The 16756-nt window shown below is 39.9% G+C and overlaps 2 protein-coding genes across 2 annotated transcripts in view; both read right to left on the reverse strand.

Moving 5' to 3' along the window:
• The window catches only part of LOC118273281 (uncharacterized), a 30744-nt gene extending 27846 nt beyond the window's left edge, over window positions 1–2898 (reverse strand). The window contains exons 1-6 of the mRNA XM_035590180.2: window positions 2588–2898; window positions 2055–2310; window positions 1737–1847; window positions 1013–1128; window positions 513–622; window positions 32–206 (exon numbers count right to left, since the gene is read on the reverse strand). Of these exons, the coding sequence (XP_035446073.2) occupies window positions 32–206; window positions 513–622; window positions 1013–1128; window positions 1737–1847; window positions 2055–2310; window positions 2588–2806 (987 nt within the window). The 5' untranslated portion in view covers window positions 2807–2898. The remainder of the gene's footprint in view (window positions 1–31; window positions 207–512; window positions 623–1012; window positions 1129–1736; window positions 1848–2054; window positions 2311–2587) is intronic.
• Window positions 2899–3342: 444 nt separating this feature from the next.
• LOC118273282 (uncharacterized) overlaps window positions 3343–16756 on the reverse strand; it is a 28884-nt gene continuing 15470 nt past the window's right edge. The window contains exons 21-43 of the mRNA XM_050695674.1: window positions 16672–16750; window positions 16232–16362; window positions 15828–15985; window positions 15270–15452; window positions 14856–15013; window positions 14358–14484; window positions 13807–13979; window positions 13261–13407; window positions 12568–12709; window positions 11944–12079; window positions 11592–11791; window positions 11005–11191; window positions 10581–10763; window positions 10025–10161; window positions 9584–9695; window positions 8769–8949; window positions 8300–8409; window positions 7795–7926; window positions 7541–7714; window positions 6952–7030; window positions 6618–6751; window positions 4321–6544; window positions 3343–3927 (exon numbers count right to left, since the gene is read on the reverse strand). Of these exons, the coding sequence (XP_050551631.1) occupies window positions 3653–3927; window positions 4321–6544; window positions 6618–6751; window positions 6952–7030; window positions 7541–7714; window positions 7795–7926; window positions 8300–8409; window positions 8769–8949; window positions 9584–9695; window positions 10025–10161; window positions 10581–10763; window positions 11005–11191; window positions 11592–11791; window positions 11944–12079; window positions 12568–12709; window positions 13261–13407; window positions 13807–13979; window positions 14358–14484; window positions 14856–15013; window positions 15270–15452; window positions 15828–15985; window positions 16232–16362; window positions 16672–16750 (5562 nt within the window). The 3' untranslated portion in view covers window positions 3343–3652. The remainder of the gene's footprint in view (window positions 3928–4320; window positions 6545–6617; window positions 6752–6951; window positions 7031–7540; window positions 7715–7794; window positions 7927–8299; window positions 8410–8768; window positions 8950–9583; window positions 9696–10024; window positions 10162–10580; window positions 10764–11004; window positions 11192–11591; window positions 11792–11943; window positions 12080–12567; window positions 12710–13260; window positions 13408–13806; window positions 13980–14357; window positions 14485–14855; window positions 15014–15269; window positions 15453–15827; window positions 15986–16231; window positions 16363–16671; window positions 16751–16756) is intronic.

Genomic DNA, 16756 nt, shown 5'->3' on the forward strand with positions numbered 1-16756 from the left:
CTGGTAAAAGGAGTTGAAGAATATCATTCACCATATCCTTCATGATGAGCCTGTATCTTGATCGGAAGGTCTCCTCAGGTCTCATGTAGAGGCTGATGACGAGGGACAAGGATGCCACAGCAGCACCGGTCACCACCAGACACCCGGATAACATGATCGCGAGGCAGAGGACGCGTTCAATATCCGAGTCAGGAAATTCTGAAGGTCTAAAAAATATACATTTCAGAGTAGTTGAAGATAATTTTCCAAACAAATGTGTCTTTATGAAAAGAAAATAAAAATAATTTATGGAATGAAGAGAAAGATCGAGACAGTTTTTAGAATTTATAGACGTCCTAGGTCCTAGAGAGTGCAGGAGTAGTAGAAATTGTGGTAGGTACAGAATTGCGGAAAACTTTATACTTGTTATTGAGTTTGACCTTTCGACCTTTCTTTAGTGACCTTTCGAACGTATGCCAGAAAAAGAGGTGCAGGTGAGGTGATCTACTTTAGTCTTGTATATATATAATTACCCGATAGGTATAAACATCTTGTTGATGAGGTAGAGTGCTTTAAGGAACTCTGCGGCAGGAGTCTGAGGAACTTCATCTTTATGCTGCTCCGGATACAGAGTGCCTCCTGACTAAATACAATTAAAAACACACGCATATGTCAAGACTTTTATACAGTGTGAATAGTAATACCCAATTGAAATTGTATAAGCCTCTGTTTAATTGGCTTATCGTGTGGTGATATCAGTGTAGAATATATTTCCACCACTCTTTTTCTTCCTTATTTAACTGAAATTGAACTGCTCTCTGATAAATCTGAACCATATACACTGCCATCTTGAATCTGCCTGCTGATCGTTGTGATTATGGCAAACTCCTCTTATGCAGAAAAAGTCCACGGTCTACTCGTAGTGATACAGTATGTTGATGATATTAAAGATGTTAATATTGTTTTATTGCTAAAAAATGAGCCCGCATGGTACGACGTGTTGCTAGAAAAGGAAGTTTCTAGTTTCACTCACCCCATCCACATGTGTCCAAATGTAAGCCCAAGTGATTCGTAGCACAATGAACACGTAGCAGTACTTCAGAGCTGTCCCCAATACACTGCCTTTCAAATTATAGTCGTTTAATGACCCTACAGAAAGTAAACTTGTCATTAGATTAACGGCGCATTCCAATAAACTACGGATCGGTAGATGTGCCTACGAGCCGTAGAATTTTGACACATTTTGTATGGAGCTTATGTCAAAATTCTACGGCTCGTAAGCAAATTTACCGATCGGTAGTTTATTGGAACGCGCCGTAAGTGATTTTCCACCCGCGGCTTATTGTAACATTGTAATTGCTTAATTATAAAAAAGCAGGCAGGCAGAGGAAGCTACATTACGGGCCGTAATGTGCACCAATGTACACCCACTTTTCACCATTTGTGGTATAAGTCCCATGTAATAGGGGTGAGCCTATTGCCATATACTGGGCACAATTCCAAACTCCGTGCTACCACTGAGAAATTTTCGAAAACCGAAAAAAGCCCAGTAATAGTATGTCGCCCTTGCGACCACTGGACCAACGAGGCAGTTTATGCTTAAATATGTCATTCACTAACAATGTAGTTCTACAGTAAGAAATTCAGGTGACTTAGAAATTACTATTCCTCCCTCACAAACATTTAATTCTTAAAGCTACTTTTTATATCCAATGTTCACAAAAGTGCGTAAAGCAAAAAGTTAAAATTATACTAACAAAGGTATTTGTAGGGTCGATGAAGTCGCACGTAATAGCAAACCAGTACGAAAGTAGGACTGGAGGCTTTCACGTAATGAGCAAAGGATCCCAGGTCGATGAGGAACCCCACTGAAAAGATACACAGCAATAGCAAATCAATAAATATGCTGCTAATGTCTAAACTACATAGATACTCCTAAAGGCGAGCCTACAGACATTGAAATTCAAAATCCAAGCTAGTTCAGAATTTTACCATCACTAGTCAAGCTATTAAATGACGAGTCTTGACCTAATAATGTTGTTCTGATATTAGTAAGTCAAATTTTGTATACTAACGAATAATCCCATATTTGATATCGGTATTTTCCAATTCGCCGACGATCTTATACCCAATAGCGAAGACGTGGATGGCGTAAGAGATGTTATAGATGACGTCAAGGATGTTCAGGTATATGTTCTGAAGCTGTGTGAGGGTCCACACGATGCCAACCAGCACACAGACGCAGATGTAACAGTTCCACAACGTATCATCAGGCAGGTCTCGGAACCAGTCGACTAGTCCTTCGCGGGTCCACCAAGGTGGATATAAAGCCTAAAGAAAAATTGTTCAAATATTGTGGAGATGATATCAGATGTTTAGTAAATCCAAACAAGAATATTGCAAAAGTATCCATTTCCAGATTGGGCAACAATACTGCTACTCACCACAAAGCAGTAAGCAGCCAATAAGCAAAATTTTACAGCTATTCTACTAAAGAAAACATCACAGAAATATGTATTTTTTATACCATAAAAACAGTAGCAACAAAGCATACAATTATATTGTTATCTAAATAATCCAGAATATAAAGAAGCAATGAATACCAAACCTCTTTCTGTCGTATAAAGAACGAGAATTCGACGTCTCTACGGTTGGAGTGGCTGCCAAGTTTACTGCGGAACTTGCTGCCCATCTTACTGGCTAAGCTGCCCATACTGCCGATACTGCTGTAGCTGCCACTAGCATAACTGTTCTGGCTTGTACGGCTCGACCCGGTGGATCGGTTGCTCAGCTGTCTACTGCCGATAACCTGCCTCGGATTCGACATCTCACTTCAAAATTAATTAAAAATGCTCAAGAAAATAATTAACAAACTTCTGTAAACTATCGAAGAGTTAAAACTTTGAAACATGACTTTAGCTTGAAAGTGAAGTGTTATTATGACATTTGCTATCAAATTGCTAGTATAAAATGTAAGTAGGTGTTAACCAAAAAGCTTTAGATTATAATTCTAAAGCACTATGACTATGTAATCTCGGCTCTCTGCTTATGATATGCAGAGCGCGTCTTATGAGAACCCTACTTCATCATCTAGAGTCCGAGGCAATGGCTGCTCAACTGGTATGATGAACAGATATATGAACCTTCTCGCTTAGAAGCCTTATGTATAGGTTCCACTTGTAATTTTTGTACAGACTACCCTGGGCTTGGGTTTCCCCTATACTTATTATACTCTTTGATATGATAAGGCACCATTTAGTTCAAAAATGAAACGACATAATTATTAATATACGTTTATGGGTAGTTTTCTTATACTGTAGCATTTAGGGTAGTCACGTAACGATGAAGCCTACTTATAATAATAACTTAAAAGCAAGACAATAACATTAATCTTTTAAAATTAAACTAAAGCTAACATTATACTTCCATAATCATTTTACTTAGAAATCAAAGGACGTAGAAATATTAAAACTAAAACCAAAAGACTTGGTAAGATAAAACCTAATTCTCGATAGTCTTAGAGACCCATTTATTTACCTATGGCTACTTACTCAGACACTTATTAGCATACAGAGATTCGAAAAACTCAAGTAAGAACGTTTTACTTGGCCTGTGAACATCACTGGTGACTATAAAATTAATAGTAATCCCAAAGACATTCATTGGATTAAGGTTATTTTTTGGACTTCTTGTCAGGTTTTCCAGATTTTGGTGTAGATGTAGCCCCCTTATCATCTCGTTTAGGCTGCTTACTATCTACCGGCCTGGTCTCATCTTCCTTCGAAGGTTTCTCATCTTCAGATTCGTCAGTATCACTCCCATACTCCATATCATCATCTTTGTGCTCATCATAACGCACGCGAATAGAGCGTCTACTACTCTTTGTGTTAGTGGCTTCTTCCTGAGTTAGCGTTGGAGTTGGCTGAGGAGGCGCTGTTGTTGTTGGGTCTGAAACACAAATGTAAAACGTTACCTTCGTAACCAAATTCCGAAGATATATTTTTAATTACAACAACATATAGTTGAGTATCAAATGATTTTGAAGTTACAGATCAGTATGATCAGATTCAATGTGCAGACGGGTGTAATAAATGAGTGCCGCTATATTCGACACTACTTTCTCTGGTGATATAGGTATATCGACGGCTGTTGTGTCCAGAATCACGTGCAAACAGATAACGTGGCTAACAAACGCTGATTGTCAACACTATTAGCACCATATTGTGAAAATATGCCGCGCACCCAATAATGTAAAGTAAAAAGTACAAGAGCTAAAAAAAAATATAAATAGTAATTAATATACTGAACAAATAACTAAAAATAAACTATATAGGTATGTACCTTGTATTATTTCACCGGCGCCGTCGTCCTCATCGTAGTTTGGGTTGGGGTCGTAAATGAATTGTTTTTTCTTAAATGCCTTTCGTTCCGCTGTTGCTACAGATGATTCATTCGTTGTGCTTCCTAAAGCCGTGGAAGACGCAGGTGTAGGTGCTGGCTCATATACTGTTACAGTTGAAGGCTTGGTTAAGTCCACTGTTTCAAGAGCTTTCTCCTCAGATAATGACGATGATTGAGAGGCTACATCTTCGTCAGCTTTGTATTCACGTAATGTGTCAGTTTTCGCAGGTTTACTTGCAGTAGCAGGAATATTTGTAATGTCCTTGTTTGGCTGAGATTCTTGACCTGAGTGTTGAACGTCTCGGTTAATATTGGGTGAAAGTTCGATAGGTGTGTATGGCCTGGATGCACTAGTTTCAGTTGCAGTTGTTGCTAAAGTATGCATAGTACTAGTGCTCCTAGCGGGCTGAAAGCTCCGAGAAACTTGATTGGCTTCTTTCGGTTCTGTTTCTGTGGAAGCTACAGGTCTCAGTATTATAGATGAAGCCGATGAAACTGCAGAATACCTTAATTTTATTTCTTTTGTATCTGTACGAGATTGAATATCTTTATTAGACTCTGTACGAAGTTTTTGAGGTGTATAAAGTTTAGTAGATATGGCTTCACTAGGTGGTTGTTTTTTTGTATCATCTTGATCAACCAAAGCCTCGCTGATGAGTTCAGTACTTTCAATGACTGATACAATATTTGCGTTTTCTTCTCGTTTGTGTATATTAGTAACATCTTGAGCAGGTGGAGTAGACAACTTTATACTACGTTCCAAGCGAGACTCATCAGATTTAGAAGGTACTTTCGGTGCTACAAATGGAGGTGTAGAACTTGTCTCAGATTTTAAAATAATATCCTTCGGCTTTGATGTTCCAGGTATTTGTTCCTCTCTGGCTTCTCTAAGAGGCGCCTTTGGAAGCGTAGGAGGTAAAGTGTCCGTTGTGGGTTCAATTGACTTTGTTTTATCTTGAATAACCAAACTATCAATAACTTTTTCTAGGTCTGGTAATGTTGACTTTTGGTCAGTTTTTTGTTCAGGATAAGAAAGTGTAGTAGGTACACTGAGTTTACGTGCAGACGGAGAATCTTTCGGAATTTGACCAGTAGGGGTTATTATGTCTCGAGTAGCTTGCTTACTTGTGGTTGCTTGACTAGTATAGGGTGTGTTTTGAGTAGCTTGTATACGTGAGGTTTCTTTTATGCCTTGCGACGGAGCTGGGCCTTGAGATGGAGATAATATTTTGTTTTCTCTTGCCTTGTTTTCATCTAAAGCACCTTCAATGTCTATTGTGAGTTCAATTTTTGAGGCAGTTTCATCGACCTTCGACTTTCCGTGACTAAGTCTAAGAACATCAGAGCTTTTTCGGATAGTAAGCGGTTTTACCGGCAAATTGTCAGATTTATGTTGATCTAATTTGACATCTGATTCCATGTCTAAAGTTACTAAATGTTTTTCTGTCGTTTCTTCTGGCGCATGGAAGAACAGACTCGGTCGACGAGTTCTTTGTCTTTTAAAAGTGCTTTTTTCCTGTTTTTTAGCCTTATCAAAATGTTTAAGTAAGGCTTCAGTCGCTTCAGCATCTTCTTCTAATAAAAGTTCATCACCAGCGGCTGTCAATTCGGGATCTGAAACTCTACCCATTAATTTTTTTGCAGTGCCAGCTATTTTTCCCAGTATTGATTTAAGATTTGGTCTTGTATCTTGAATTTGAATTCCAGACGGTCCAGATACTAGAGTTCGATTTTCTTCTTCGCCATCTTCAACCACAGATATTGTGTCAGGTTTCTTATTGTCAGATGGAAAAGCAAAATATCTTGATTCCTTCCTCTTTCTCGGTGTTAAATCTTTAGGAGGTGCTTCTTCTCTTACATCTGTGGCAGAATCTCTACCGAAATGTCTTCGACCATCAGGATACTGCGGCATGTCTGAGGTATCTTGTTGCATTTCACTAATTACATAGTCAGGAGCTGCTTCCGTTATCGGACCTCCAGGCCAGTTACTGTGATCCGTGTTGTCGTCTCCTAATTGACTCATGTGTTTATGTATAGACTTTTTACTTTCTGGAAAATGATTCAGTAGGTACTCCCAGTCATCAAGTTTCAGAGTGAGTACTTGAGACTTCGTCACCGTTTGATACGAGTGAGTGTACGGAGTATTTCGCAATAATCCCTGCAACTAATTAAATACAACTTTCATTAGTGAAATGGGAAGCATGTTTCGTGAAATATTGTAGTGTCATGTTACTTACAACTCCGAAGTAGGAGCCTGCAGGGTAGACCCTGGCACCGACATCTGTATCCTCCTCGCTAGTCTCCCTCACTTTACCAGTGTGTATCACGTACATTGCATCCGTGATTTCGCTTTCTTTCACGACGTACATCCCTTCAAAAACATATGAATATAAAATATCACTACCTATTATAATAATCAAAACGTTACCTATATCGGTCTCCTCTTTTCTGGTGTTTCGGGTGTCCATGGGCGGCGGCGATTGTTTACCATCAAGTGATCCGTCTGCTCGTTTACTGGCTATACCATCCCTCCTATAGATATCTTTTACTACAGTTGATATTCAAAAGTACCTTCGTTATACGTATACAGCTTCAAACATCCGACCATTTGTCTGAGGAAAGCGGGCTCACATTCTTCAAAGATATGATGCTGAAATCAGGCATGCAATGTCATTCATAGTTTTAAAATGACTTTCGATTTTTTATTATTAGAGACAAATCTATTGAATCATTGAAAGTTATATTAAAAAATTACAATGTTTTTGGTTGCAATCAACTCTGTTTTTTTTTAAAAAAAAAAGTTCACACTAGGATTTTCTCCTGTGTCGTGGGTGCATTTACAAACATACAAGTTCACATACACATGACACCCAGACTCGAAACAACAATTTGTGGATCACACAAAGAGTTGCTCCGTGCGGGAATCGAACCCGCTACCCGTTGCGCGGCAGCCAGTTGCCCAGCCACCGCACCAACCGTGCAGTCACTCTACATTATCAATGTCGGCGTGGTGACTTCTTGGTGGTCCTTGCGTGTTCAATTTTGATAGAGTAAAAATAATGTATAAATTGATGATTAGACCATAAGTAGGTCTGTATATTGATAAATGATAAGCTAATGGAGTTGAGTCTAATGAAAGTTAATTGAGTTATGTATTTACACGTGTGATGTGATGCAGGTAAGCGGCTGACATGATCCTCAGCCGGAGGGAAAGAGGTGCTTCTTTCAAGAAGTGAGGTATCTGTAGACCTCTTTTCTCTCGCCACAAGTGCAGGGTGTACTTGTTCACTATCGTCACAAGATTCTGAGACACTCTGTTGTTTTTCAGAAATTTCTGGAGAGAAAGAGATGAAAAATTTGAAAAATCTTAAGTTTATTGCAGATTTAAAGGATTAGGTAGATAGGTATATTTACCTGTAGTTCTAAGTATTTGCTGTAGAAGCTGAACGAGCGATAGGACTGGTACTGGATAATGTTTGACAACTCCCCGACGTATATCATGAACACCATCGTCGACAGGATCTGAAGTATTGCCACGAACACCACCTGGAAATAATGATACAATGTATGGTAATTTTTGTTTTGTCAATTTTATTTTACGTTAAAGAATGTCGTGTTAGTTACACTATTTATGACTCAAGAAAGGCTGACTCGATTTGACCAGGAGACAAACATAGGATACTTTTTATCCGGAGCTGCGGACTACCTAGCGGGTTTACCGGGGCTCCGGCTCGAAAAACAGGAGAAGGAACGGGGTGGTTTTTAGTCAGTAAGAGTCTGACACTCCCTCTCGCTTTGCCTAAGGCGGGAGAAGTCATTGGATGACGTATCCTACGGGAACGGCAAAAACGGCATATGACACATTAGGTAACAGAAGACTGAAAATTGCTTATCCAAGTAATGAAATATAACTTCATACCTCCGAATGTTTCTTGGGCATGATGTCACCGACTCCATTTTGTGTGAATGTCGTAAGCACGAAGTACAGAGAACAGATGTAGTGGTTGTCGCAGTGGGTTGTGCCGTCATCTGATCAATGAAAGAGATGTTAATGATAATAATGAACTCTCCACCGGCTCACTGGCCAAGTGCAGATGAGCTACACAAATGAGAGCATAAATGCAGATGCAATTTCTCATTTTCCATTCCCTAATTTACTCTTATTCTCTTCTTCCTTCAACCAGTAGGTATGACGTTCCATTTTTCCTACAATTTGAACTTTGATGCAATCACGTCCAATTCTTCTTCATTTCTTCTGATACAAATTGGTTGCAAGGAACCTGGATGCTACAATACGCAACACAAATTACTATATACGCCTTCCTATCCTCGATACGAAGAAGACCCTACCTAGAGTGGTGACTTCCACAAAAGTAACTAGCACTTACCTAAATGCATCCAGGAAGTCCCTGGCTCAATCTGGTCTTCCACAACCGCCATGAAGTACCAGATACAAGTGGAGGTGTGGACGATCAGTGTGAACCAAATGGAGACTGCCATCACCGTGGTCAGCGTCAGGTTCACCGTGATGCTCTCTTTGCGATGGCACAGGCATTTGTACACTGTTACCTGGAGAATGATACTGGTATTATTTTTGAATGCTAGCAGTTACCCAGTGATTTACATACATGGACCGCTCTTGCAGTTAGAGTCAACAGCTTGAGGCTGCCATTGATGACTGCTTGAGCAGTAAACTTAAAAAACTGCTAGATCAGTGTACGTGGATGTCTATTGTTCACTATGCGACGTAGTCGCAGCTCGAAGCAGTCGATCCTGACTGCTTTAAACAGTCCGTGTATGGCGGCCGTTATAATCACTAGCAGACATTAAAAAGTAACGTGTGCGTTGAAAACTAGCTACCTAACTACCACTTTCACTAAACTACATACTAAGTTCTTAGTATGTTTTACATTAACGCGATCGACACGTTTATCACGTTCGGCGCTTTGATTGGCTGCTCCATGTTAACCAACCAATCGGAGGTCTAAACGTGGTAACTTTTCGATGGCGTTAACTTAAAAATAACTCGCACTCAGTACCCTGTTCTCTATTGCTACTTATAAATACTACTTAAGGCACTCGACACTGAGTTTGTACAATTCGGATGAATATTAAAGTAGTGTTTTACATCTCCATTACTCACTCAAAAATTGAAATCTATCAAGAACATGAACTTAAAAGTCTTTAATTAGATTTTCCTTACAATTCTTAACATTCGATTGAGGCGCAGTATGGCGAACCGCCCTCCAGCGAAAGTAAACAGCTCAATAGGCAGTACTGATATCAAGTCGTATTTGAACTCTCTTCTAAAATACCTGTAAAATAATTGGCATTACTTAAAAAGAGTAATTAAAAGTATTACCGAAGAGCATGCATGAAAAAACTGATAACTGTTGATGAAGCGAAAGTGATATGTAAAATTCGTAGCAATTAGCATTCCATTGTCTCTGCCTACACGCATGGGAGACAGGCGTGAGGTAAAGTATGTAATCTTTTCTCAATAAAGCTGAATGAAATAGAAATCCATTAAATAAACGAAATATAAAAGACTGGGAAAATGTAGAGGAAAAGAGAAAGAAGATAATGGCCATGGTTAGATACACCATTTACATGTGAAATGGAGCACAAGTAGATACAAACTTACTGTCTCCGTATTGGAAGCATTATTTTCTTCAGACTCTTGCTGGGCACGAGGAAAGGGAATGCATGTTGAGTAAATATCTTCAAATAGAAACAAACATCCAAGGAATAGAGAGTAATCAGGAGCCAGGTACTATTATCCTGGAAGAGAGACAACTTGTCAAAGAATTACTTCCAAAGAGTAGGCCATCTTAACATACAAGCTGGTAAGCTTCTGTAGGTTGGATACAACTAGCATACATCATCATCATCAGCCGAGAGACATCCACTGTTGAACAAAGGCCTCCCCGTTGCGGCCAATTTCAATAACCTATCTATCTATGTATCCTATCGATCCTATCCATTTGCTTACAGAGATAGTATTTTGACATAAGCTCCATACAAAATATGTCAAAATTGTATCTCTAGTAAGCAAAACTGCAGACAGATAGGTTATTGAATATTGGCTTGTCCTCCACGTAGAACGACAAGCCGCCACCCGCATCCACTGGCACGCGACTCTGACGATGTCGTCGGTCGACCTAGCATACATATATTTAAAATTGAATTTTGATCCGAACCTCAAACCCAGCATTATACAAGTCCAAATAGATGCAGCCCATGCAGATGAATACTAAGAAGAACAATACAGCGCCCTCTTGGAAGTAGATGTACTTCATGACGCTAGTCTTGGTCCGCGGCGGTGGGCCGGAGTGCAAGTGGCGCTTCATCTTGATCGTAGCCTCGCCGCCTAGGATGTACATCTGTCCATAGAAAATTTTATAAAATAGGTTTGTATATGCCTCGTTTAAGAACATTTTCCTACAACATAGGCTATGAAATGATTGAAGAGACGCTCTAATAGCTTCAAGCCAAACCGTGCCGCAGAGAGTGACTCTTGCTGCATGCTGCTCATTAGTCCCAGATCCCGCAATAGCTTGACTTAGAAACAAAGCCATTTTTTTAAATTATGTTACAGTATCATAAAAGCAGTTTCGTGCGTACCTTCTTTTCAATTCTATTGTTTTTCTCAACCACCATGGACTTTTCCATGAGTTCCCTTACGACGGGGAAGTCTTTAGTAATGTTAGCGAAAGCAGCTGACTTGATCATCAGCAGGTGCAGTCGACTGGTCGCCACCACGTTGTACGGACTTCTCAGGCAGGGCACGTTCTCCAAGTTACCAAATACACTGTAAAATACCATTGTACCCATTTAACATACTAATATATTCGACACTTAAAACTTTACTCTTTTCCTTTCGTATAGGGATAAAAAATTGGTATGTTTTTCCTACAATGAACACAATTCCGAAGAGAAAGGAGAAGAATGTTAAAGATAAGTAAGTAATGTATGGTTTCAAAGCAACAAACACTATTAAAATGACTTGTTTAAGGGATGACAAATTGACACCAAAAACACTTTCCTGACAACGTAATCCAAATAAGAAAAGCAAAATTATTATTAAGTAGGTAAGGCTTAGTACAGGTACATAGTACCGACGACATCGTCAGAACTAGTGGATGCAGGTGGCAGCTTGTCGTTCCTGCTGATGATGATGATGATGATGGAGATGAAGTAAAGCTTATTACCTGCCCCTTGGTAACCGCAAAATAGCATTAGTGTCATCCATGGGAACCCTGATCTCCACTCCTCCGTAGTCCACGAAGTACAGTTCAGTGGCCATGTCGTTCAGCTCCAAGATCTTCATGTCCCGGAGGAAGTATACGCTGCGGACGGCTCGGCCCAGGATACGGAGTAGCGATACATCTGCATCCACCAATATTGGACACTGGAAGGAAAAGTGAAAGGGAAGATGATGAATTATCGTGACAAGCTATGGAGAGGATGTTGGGCAGTATTCTCTTTGATGACAATGATGATGAGGAGAATGAGGAGAGGAAGCAAGGGGAGAATGATGATAATGCTGAATTTCAATTGTACCTTAGCAAAAGTAGGTCCATAGATATGCAAGATAGCGTCAGTCCGCAACGTGATCTGGTCACACAGCTTCAGAACTCCTCGGTAGTCAATGCCGCCCATCTTCTCCCAGTTGTACTCGTAGTAACGTCTCACTTCTCTGGTGGGAATAAACTTCTTGTACGGTTACTCTGTTTGTACATTGTTATATGTATTATGGTTGTGGAAGCTTTTTCTAGTCAGTTGAAAAATCTCACAATACCAGATATTGCTCTTTTCCCCGAAAAATAAATTCAACATGTTGTAAGTATTTTTCTGGTCAAAGATGATAATCCATTGTTACCAAACATCCAGATCCTTTGGACTTAAAACAATGAACATTTTTTTTTTAAGAGGCGAACTTCATCAAAGCCCTTCTCTCGCCCTGTGCGAAGCGAAAAGGAGTGTCAGACTCTTACTGACTAAAAACCACCCCGTTTCTACTCCTGCTTTTCGAGCCGGCGGCGCCCCGGTAAAATCGCTAGGTAGTCCGCAGCTCCGGATCACATTGAACAACTACTTACTGATATAAGCACAGTACCACGATACAGGAGAAAATCCTAGTGTGCTGCATAAAAAAACTAAATATGAGTATAATAGTTGACACACTTGTGTAGCTCCGGATCGAGTTTCTCGCGAATCATGTAAGTGTTGATATCCTTCATATGCTGCTGGAAGCCGGCCAGCGACTTGTTGACGTTCGCGCGGACGCTGATAATGCGGACCGAGTAGTACGTTATTATCATTGCGCCTGGAAACATAACAAACGAACATATAATAATAGACTCTCGGGCATGGTTCAAAAGTCTGATTTTAGAATGTCAAATTTTGTTTTGATAGGACAATGAGAACCCAAAATGTTTTAAGTGTGGGAGAGCCATGCTTCGGCACGAATGGGCCGGTTCGACCGGAATGATACCACGGCCTCACAGAACACCGACGTGAAACAACGCTTGTGTTGTGTTTCATTGTGTGAGTGAGGTTACCGGAGGCCCAATTACCCTCCTTCGCAATCCCCGGTTCCCTAATAACCCTTAAAATCCCCAAAAGGCAACCGGCAACGCACTTGTAACGCCTCTGGTGTTTCAAGTGTCCATGGGCGACGGCGATTGCTTACGGCGGCGGTGATCCGTCTGCTGGTTCAGCTTATTCCATAAAAAATGTACTCATTTAATGTCTGAACAAATGTACCAAAGTGTTCATTTACCGGCTTATTCCATAAAAATGTACTTACTTAATGTCTGAACAAATGTACCAAAGTTAGAAGCCTTGACAAAACAGCATCAAAATGAGGAGACTTACTGCAGGCCAGTCCAATGAACAGCACCCGCATTATGGCATGGTTGCTGGGGTTGAAGGTGCCGTAACCAGTGGTGCTACATTCGTACACCACCCAGAAGTAGGTCGCTAGGTGCAAGTTCCATGGCGTCTCCGTCAGGTTGAAGCGAACTGTAGTCAGAGCCATTTGAAAATAAGTGAAGAAAAAGAGAGAATAAGGTGAAAATCAGTATTACTTGACGTCAACAAAATTTTTATAACTAAACTGCGGTCAGATTGTACACAGTAAAACTTGAATGAGCTGTCGTCGGCGGTATTTCCGAACCGATACGACCTTCAAACTTTCAAGAAAAGAGCATACTCCTTTTTAAAAATGCCGGCAACGCACCTGTGACTCCTCTGGTGTTACGGGTGTCCATGGGCGGCGCTAATCGCTTACCATCAGGTGACACGCCTGCTCTTTTGCCTCCTATTCCATAAAAAATCAAGTCTTCTGACAACCGTGAGAATCCTAGGACTCTCTCCCTTGTAAATCAATGAACATCTTTCGAATGATGACAGTGTACTCACATTTGTCCTTGAACAGATGTAACCAAGAACCTCCACGGTCCTCAAAAGGCTGTAGCAGCCACTCATATGACTTTCCCCGGTCGAATTCTTTGTAATATATCTTTACGGAGTAGAAAACTATGAAACAAGTCAAAATATTCAGCATCGCGCTGAATATTGGTATTAGATGTAAACTGGAAAAGAATAGTATCATTATTATTTTAATATTCAACGTATGATTTGTGACCTTTGTCTACCATACTTCTCATTATCAAACTTACATAAGTACTATGCAATCCACCTGTTTCCAATGCAAATAATCATTAGCTTTAACATACCCTTGGATGCAACCGATGGATTGTCGATCGATTTGTCGGACTATAGGGAGGGCTTTAGTTTAGTGGTGAACTTCTTCCATTAAAGATAGCATACAAATTCAAGCTTTATACCGTGTGACACTGCGGTTGTACAAAATGGAGACCCCAATATCACCTTGTCCAACTTTCAAACCAATTTCATTGTTACTAACGAGATTGGCACTATAATAGGCTTCTAAAATATAATATCCTTACATCATAAGAATGTCTCGGCGTCCAATGTACTCCTTGAGTACCTTCATGGCTCCTGGCATGCGATACAACTGAAGGATGCGGTTCAGCATCAGAAACTGCTTCGTTGGAGTCACGCGAAACTTGTCCCCTGTTTGTGTTAATAAAAGAAAGAGAGAAAAACAGTTTATTTGTATCGTTATAAAATATTTCAGACAAAAAGAAAATAATTTTTAAGTAGACAAATAATCAAAATGGATCGTAATACGGACAGTGCTCAGCTAAAATGCCGTAGCTGGAGCACGACGGCTTGACTCTCAAGCAATCCTCATCCTCATAATTTGGATCGCTAAGTCTAATACATTTTCAAAAGTTGTGACAATTTACTTAAGCAGTTTATTGAAAAATACGAAAAAAAAATCGACAGCTAAGTTTGATCAGGAGAACTTAATTTTGATTAAAAATATGTCTCGTTAATCGACTAATAATACAAAAGTGCGGATCTTACTGTTGAATATTTACCTACAAACTCTCTCCGTGGTGACTCCAAGTTCTCAAGAGGCAGGCAACCAAATAGGTCCACAATGAAAGCCCCCTTCATGTAGTAAGAGGCGGTGCTGGCAGGGTGGTAGACCAGAATCCCAATGTCATTGAAGTAACCAATAAGCATGCGTTGAAAACTGGTACGTAAACGAAATATATGTATTGTTCTGGTGAAGTGAAAGTAATATGGAATAGCTAAAGGGACTTATAAAAAGTATTCTTAATCAAATCATACATGAAAATATTTCATCAAAACCGCGCAACAGAAATTAACAAACAAAAATAATGGCAGTCTTCTTAAAACTGTAACGAATTCAATGGACAATATTTACTTTTTTCGATATTCAAAATCAAGAAAAACCTTTAACCACTCATACAAATACATATACGTACATATCGTAGTAAGCAGCTAAGTCGAGGAACCACGCGACATAGTAGAGGTAGGGCCACTGCAGCACCAGGTAGGTGTAGGCAGGGAACAGCTGCGTGGACAGAAAGGCACAGAAGAAGCGGAACCACTCGTAGCGCACCAGGTAATTGCCATCCGGCCTGATGGTGTACCGAGGAAATATGTATCTGATGGAGACAAGACCTTCGACATTAATTCATCTTGTCTTAACGTTTAGTAAGCCCCTCTTTCTTTAAAGTTTACGGAACTGTGAACATTTTGATATAATATATTGAAAAGGAGGTTATTTAAATTTTTTAGCAATCTGCCGTGCTGAGAAAGACTTTTAATGGTTACTTAAACAATTCCTTAGTAACGATTTTGTTTCGAAAACAATTGTTAGTGACTGGGTTAAGTAAATGACCATTTTAATAATTAAAGAGCACGGGGGTTAGTTTCTAATTTTAAGCTTCATTCAAAGTCTCAGTAATCTGTAAATAGACCGAATAGATGATTCTATTTTGCTAAATTCAAAATGTCCTGGTAAATGACAATCCACTTACCGCAAGATCGAGAGGAACCCGAGTCTGTCAAAAGGAGCCAAGAACTCCGTGTCAAGTTGATGCTTTCTGGGTAGACGGAAATACATCAGGTTCGCCGTCGGTGGAGGTGGAACATACGTGACGAATGAAGGTATAGGCGTCTGCAGGCTTTGGAACTCCTTGATTGAGGATAATTAAATTATTAAATAATAACAATAGTTTGTAGTAATGAACAACAATAGGCTTCGAAGCAATAGGCCCTGAGCGTAAATTGATCCTCGATTTGTTTCCAACTGATGTATAATCTCATATCTCAACTTCTATCTTTCGCATAAAGGCTCTATTTGGGTAAGCTCTCTCGAAACTAGACGGGCATACAAGGACGATGAGAATAAGCCTAAGAAGTTATGAATTTATCTTCTTACCGGGGTCGTTTTAAGATACTTGAGGGCTTGGCTTATTTGTGGCGTGCTCAGCACTTTGCCCAACACTTTCCTGGGAATGCACATCACATGCACATGAGTTACGGCACGGATTGTGTAGTACGCGGGGAGACCTGGGCAAACGTAATGAGATTTATGAGAACAAACGAAACATTTTTATGGGGACATACTTATAGATGAAGACATGGAGTTCTTTTTGATGAGGAGAAATTAACAGGTAAGATGGTAACTATGACCTACATGGCGTTCGAGGTAATGAAGCGCACCGATGAGGTGACCGGCGTTAACAAATGAATTGCCTTCAACATTTTTTTTGTACAGTAATAAATATATTATTAATATTTGTATGATGATAATGTTACACACATATGAATCAGCGACCACCAAAGTCTTGTTCAAATACTATGCAAAGTACAACTTACGCAACAAACAGGTGAGGGAACCAAAATGAGTCTTCGCGGTGAGCTGGCCGATACATTTCTGCGTAATCGGATCTAAAACCTAGAG

This window comes from Spodoptera frugiperda, chromosome 1 (genome assembly GCF_023101765.2).
Source record: "Spodoptera frugiperda isolate SF20-4 chromosome 1, AGI-APGP_CSIRO_Sfru_2.0, whole genome shotgun sequence".
Lineage (NCBI taxonomy): Eukaryota > Metazoa > Arthropoda > Insecta > Lepidoptera > Noctuidae > Spodoptera > Spodoptera frugiperda.